Genomic DNA, 5,961 nt, shown 5'->3' with positions numbered 1-5,961 from the left:
AGCACTCAGGCTATGATTTCGTAATGACAGTTCTGAAGATACAGAGATCATAAGATCACTAGCTGCACGGGGTTGCCAGCTCGTGGCTTGCTTAAAGAAAAGCTTTGATTCTGCAGAGGATAAAAGGGCTGGGAGTCAGAATTATAAACAAACACTTGTTCTCAAGCGCATGTTCTATTTTTCCAAAAGTTCAGTATAATTGCAGCGATATGATATAAGTACAACATACTGATCATTAAGAGCAGCGCCGTTGTCGCTAACCCCAGGAACAGAAGCATTTGTATCAACTCCAGTCATCTTTAATTTGGAAGTACCTTACTGTTGATCATCCAATCCCTGGAAAGAAACATATTTGCAGGCTTCAGAATAATTGAGTACTCCTTATCTTGCCTGGAAAGAAACAATTAATACTTCAGATGTATGGATACCGCCGGTCTTAGACAGAAGCTTCAAACCAAAGGTAAGTGTATATAAACTAATAACAAGCATGATTAGTATACAGAAAACTGCAGTAGTCGTGCAAAAGGTTTACATGAATTTGCTTAAAGCGTAAAGCGTAATAGCTGATTTCATCGAAGATGGTGAGACAGAACTCTAAACTTTGCAGGAGGCTACTTACTACCGTGACGGATATAAAGGTGCATTAAAATGCAGTGAAGCAAGTGATGCAGTAAGGTACTCCTAGTAGATTTCAGACCAGTGTCTGTGCATCAAGCAGATGGTTGCGAAACTAAAATCATAGTACCAAGCTTGCAACTATTTATGCATAGTCCATAAACTTCCCAAAGTCAATCATTTGAAAAAAAAATATTAGTTTATAATGTCACCCAGCAACTAAACAGGCAGATCATTCGAAACATACCACGATGTCTCCATTCTGCAGAGCATAGCACCTTACAGTATCATGAGCGACTCCTCCAGACGTGCCACCATAAAAAAAAAACCTTTATCCTTTTTTTTTGAAAGAAAGGGGGTTGCCCCCCCCCCCCCCCCCCCCCCCCCCTGCCCGATTTTATTGAAGCAGACCGCAACCAGTTCAAGCAGTACTCCTTGAAACTGTGTTAATTCCCTGGATATCTGAACATGATTGTTCGTCTGCCGTATTAGTTGTAGCTACTCTTTTCTTGAACCAGAGAGGTTCATCTGACTCCGCAATTCAGACAAAAAAGTTGGATTATTTTATTTGCTGTTTGCAACCTTCCATCTGAAGGAGAGATTCGGTCACCAAAATATCTGGTGTTGAAGGAGAAAGTTTGTCATCGAGTTCAGCCATCTCCATGTTTTCCTCAACAGCGTGAGAACTATCTTCTCTGGTTGTTCCATTTGCTCATCACCCTTTTCACTGACAGGACTAGATTATTTGTAGGGTGCTGTAGCGAATTTCCATTCTTAGACATCACGGCAGCAGTTCTAAATGGAGATATGACCTGCATATCTTATTGGGAGGCTGATAGGAAACGCCAGTATATGGACCTGCTCGCCTGATAATCGAAATAATTCAGATACGAAAACCAAATACAGGCATATGCAGCAAGATGCACTCAAGCAAATGCAGCAGGGAAAATGCATTTACCAGCAAAGAGGAAGGGGAGGTTCAAAGGCTGGAAATGCAAGCATGTCTGAATCCTCACTCCCATTCTCTGGAAGCCCCTCTGCAAAAGCAAATTGTAAATTACTCCCTCCGATCCAAAAACTGGAAATGCAGCGTCTGGTCGTGTCCGACTTCCTATTTACCCATCCACTCAGCCATATTCCTCATTTTTTTCCTTACCGGTCATATGCATGTGATTGATGAAGAAGAAGAAAATAAATAGTAAAGAAACAAAAAAGATGTTTTATGATGGGTCCAATCCTATGTGGCCGACATATGACCACTGACTAGACACGCCCGGTCACTCATACTCATCTCATACATGAGATAAATAAAAGGAGTGGCTATTCATCTCATATGAATAAGAGGAGTGGCGAACAGTCCGAGCATTTAAGGAGACTTTGAGGGGGTTCGAATCAGAGGGGTTTGGTTTGGTCAACTTTTTGCTCCTCTCTCTTGTTCGATCAGTGGCGAATTTGAGAAGTCGGACTATGGATACTGTTAGGTAGTATCAAGGAACGTGACATACAGTGTCAGAAATACAGGCACGACGGGCATGATCAATCGATTACTTGCATTGCTACCAGTCCGTATCGATACAGTACTACCGACTCTCACCGTTCACATAGACATAGGATTCCAAAATTAAGTGCCATGCGTGCTGACTTGTCCAACATCGAACTAGATGCTAAGGCTAGCTCTCCATGCCAACCCATGGTCCACAACACACAAGTAGAGATGCTGAACACTCCTGCTACTAGAACTATTACTACATGCCCTGGCTCAAGCAGAGATTAATCTAGATAGCTAAGCCGAGGCACCGGCCGGCCTATTTGTGTTGCTGCGGCTGCCTCTTCCTGCCAGGGATGCACCTTCCCCTCATCATCCCCTCCCCCCCTCCGATCCTCTCATCCGCCGTCTCCTCGCCGATCGCCCCCACGCCAAGCCTCGAGCCCCTGCATTCAAACACAAAACCATTCTCAGCAGCGATCATATGCATGTGTTGGACGTGCTTTGGAGCACAGTGATGACAGCTACTGTAGTAGGCTAGGCTAGTAGCATGTCTGCACGTATGTGAAAGGCACTTTCGCCTGCCGATCGATCGATCGATCGAGCGAGCAGAGTGGGCGGTGGCCCGCGCATGCATGCACAGTGCACTGAACAATGCAGCAGCGCGACGCAGCTAGGATAGCCGCCGTGCCACGTGACGCGCCTGAACGTACAGTGCACCACCACACAGCCAACGAGAATCCATGGAGCAGCGCACGGTCGGCACGTACGCACGTACTCCTCCGTTTCAAATTATTTGTCTCGAAAGTGGATAAAAATAAATGTATCTACAACTAAAATACGTCTAGATACATCCATTTTTTGACAAGTAATTCCGAATACTTCCCGTCCGGCAATAATGCCTGTGCTGCGTGCTGCCGCCCATACAATGGTAGTACGACCTAGCTAGAACCGTGAACAGACCAATGGATCCTGCAATGCTTGGCGCTTTGGCGGCCTTCGTCGTAAGCGACGACATGCACGCATGCATGCAAAGCTTTTTCCTATCAATTTCGCAGGACGAAGGACGTGCATGTTCATCTTTTGACCTCCGTGTCCTGCCACGGCTAAAGACCGAACCCTCGTGGGCTACGTCCACATGACATGACCCTAATTATAATGAGTGACCGATGTGACAAGCCGAGTGAGATTATGGGAACTCATATGCGTCCCACAGTGTCAATCAAAACTACTGCAGCTCACTACGTACTTCAAACTGAGAATATGTATAGTGCTACACGTGACGAACGAAGGAGGATTAGTGGTTGCAAGCAAAGCTGATTACCTCTCCTCGGTGTACGAGTTGGAGCGTTTGAGCGAGGAAGCAGGCAGCGGGGTGCCCCTGCCTCCGCTGTCCACGATGATGCTGCCGCTGAAGTACTCCTTCTCCTCGGCCCGCATGCGGCCGAACCGCCGGCTCAGCTCGCCGCCAGCCTCCTCCTCCTCGTCATCCTCCGCGCCGGCGCGGGACGACAGCCGGCTCACCAGGCCGCAGCTCCGCCTCGGCTCGGCCCGGCCGCCGCACTTGGCTGGACCGGCGGTGACCGCCCCGCACGCGATGAGCTGCAGGAGCATCGACCCGGTCCTGTTCGGCTCGGCCTCGTCGCAGCGGCTCGCCTGCTGCTGCGGCGGCGGCTTGTCGGACGACGTCGAGGACGGCGGTGAGGTCTCCTCCACGGGCAGCTCCACGGGGTGGCCACGGTTGGTGCGGGCCGAGACGGGCTTGTTCGGCCCGCCCAGCCGAGCCGCAGCGGCACGCCGGTGGTACGGGTACCCGAGCTCGTCGTCCTCGGGGTCCTCGCCGGCGTCGTCCCGGTACGCGTCCACGTACTGCTTGTGGCTGTGCGGGAGGGCCAGCGGCGGCTTGGTCGGCGACCTGTCCGTCACCCGGAGGTGCTGGAACCGGTCCGCTGCGACGGCTGGCGATCAGAGAAACGAAATGAAAATTAGCTGGACAGTGACCACTGTGCTGTACTTCTGCTGCGGATAAATTCAGATTTTACTTCAGACACTGCATTGCATGCCATGATAGACTTCTGGCGCCACCGTGCGTGCATGCATTAACCCCGTGGAGAAAAAATGAGTGGGAATTCTAGCGATTTGAGCCGTTGGGTGATAAATTCCTCGCGACTTTCGACGCTGGTGCAGAAAGGGAACGTGAAAGGTGTAAGAAGCTGCTGTAGGTAGAGTACTTCGTTTTACCAGCTCCTCTCTCTTGGACCATTCGTTTGAAAACGAGTCGACAATGGGGACAGAGAGAGGCGAAAAGAAGGAAAAGACGGCTTGTTTTTTGTACTACAAAAAGAAGGAACAAAAAAAAAATGAAGTTATCACAGTATCCCATGGCTCATGCTAGGAAGAAGAAGAAGTTCTTGCTTTACATGGGTCATGATTCATGCAAGCCATGTCCATTTCGCAACACGGCCATGGCAGCAGGTAAGTGATGGAGAGGGGTTAGCATGATGATTACCGGAAGAACAGCCGGGGAAGATCTCGGAGCCCTTGAGGACGTACTCCACGCCGTCGGACGGGTATATCACGTCGCTCTCCGACAGGTCGTTCCACACGTAGCCGTTCTTGTAGTTCCTTCAAATCAAAGAGCAATACAAATGCAAAACCATGAGTACATTTTCATGAGAATACGTACGGCGCGTGTACAGTAAACGAGCCGGCGCCTATTCACCTCTTGCAAGACCACGAGAAGAGAGCAGGCATGCCTTTGCCCCTCAGCAGCGTCAGCTTGTCCATCACATCTTCGCGCCGACAAAAGTGGACCGTCGATCAGCCATGGCTAGAAGCAAAAGACCAGGAAGGAACGCAGAGGAAGCTGCAGATGGAAGAGGTGCGTGCCTACCTTTGAGGCGCAGCGGCTGGTGGGGATGCTGCGCGAGCTCCATGAAGTGCGGGTGCTCGAGCTGGCCGTTGCGGCAGAGGTAGTAGATGATCTGCACCCGCCTCATGGGCCTCGCCGGCGCGGACCTCGCCGTCACGGCCGACGCGTACGCCGGCCTGCCGCGCTCCGGGCTCGCCTCCATCTGCGCCCTGCCGCCGCCCGCGTGGTGATGGAGCTTCCTCCCCTCTCCCGCCGCCTCCATTTCCCTTCGCCTCACTACTCACTCACTCACTCTCTCCCTAGCTGCAACCGCAATGCAACTACGGCCCCGCTAGAACAGAAGTCAAGCCGTTTATATTAGAAGAGCGGGCGCTCTGCTCTGCTCTGCGCTGCTGGCTGGTGGGCGTTGGGTTGGCGCCGGGCCCCGCAGGTTTTACTAGAGAAGACTATGCAACGAGCAGGGTGGCGAGGGGGGTTGAGGTCGTCATCATGCTACTATGATCGGCCGATGCGTGTGGAGTACCCAGCGCCCATGCTCCACTGCTCTCTCTCTCTCTTCTTTACACACACGCACACAGCGCGTCACTGCTACGTGTAGTATGTCACGTCGCGCGCTTTGCGGTGCTCAAAAGAGCCCAACTAGCACCCGTCCCACCACCCGTCCGTGTATCTCGCCAGCTGCACCAGCTTTCAGTTTTCACCGTCTCGCCTCGATCGCCTGGTCGAGTAATTACCGTCGCCTTATTTACTCGACCCGGTCGGGCAGCCCATTTTCAGCAGCGGCACCAGCGCACGCTCGATGCCATGGCAAGTGAAAACTAGCCTCGTATAGACTTCCGGCAGCGCGGCGCAGGGCGTCATCAAGCAAGCATGCACCGCCACTGCCGCGCAATAAGTGCGCCTGCCCCGGCGAGCAGTGGTGCCGCTGGGCGCTGTGCGCGCGCGCGCCGGGTCCGGAGTCCGGACCCGGCCTGGCCGCCTCTGCCGC

General features: G+C 51.9%; 1 protein-coding gene across 1 annotated transcript; it reads right to left on the bottom strand.

Moving 5' to 3' along the window:
• Positions 1-2,148: 2,148 nt before the first annotated feature.
• On the bottom strand, positions 2,149-5,362 carry LOC109754540 (protein SOSEKI 4). Its single transcript, XM_020313447.4, has 5 exons — positions 4,995-5,362; positions 4,824-4,893; positions 4,611-4,726; positions 3,426-4,059; positions 2,149-2,547 (listed from the first exon to the last, which is right to left on the bottom strand). The coding sequence occupies exons 1-5, from the start codon at positions 5,233-5,235 to the stop codon at positions 2,421-2,423; spliced, it is 1,188 nt and encodes a 395-aa protein (XP_020169036.1). The 5' UTR covers positions 5,236-5,362; the 3' UTR covers positions 2,149-2,420.
• Between the last annotated feature and the right edge of the window lie 599 nt (positions 5,363-5,961).

Source organism: Aegilops tauschii, chromosome 4 (genome assembly GCF_002575655.3).
Source record: "Aegilops tauschii subsp. strangulata cultivar AL8/78 chromosome 4, Aet v6.0, whole genome shotgun sequence".
NCBI classification, from domain to species: domain Eukaryota; kingdom Viridiplantae; phylum Streptophyta; class Magnoliopsida; order Poales; family Poaceae; genus Aegilops; species Aegilops tauschii.
This window is presented reverse-complemented; position numbering and strand designations above follow the sequence as displayed.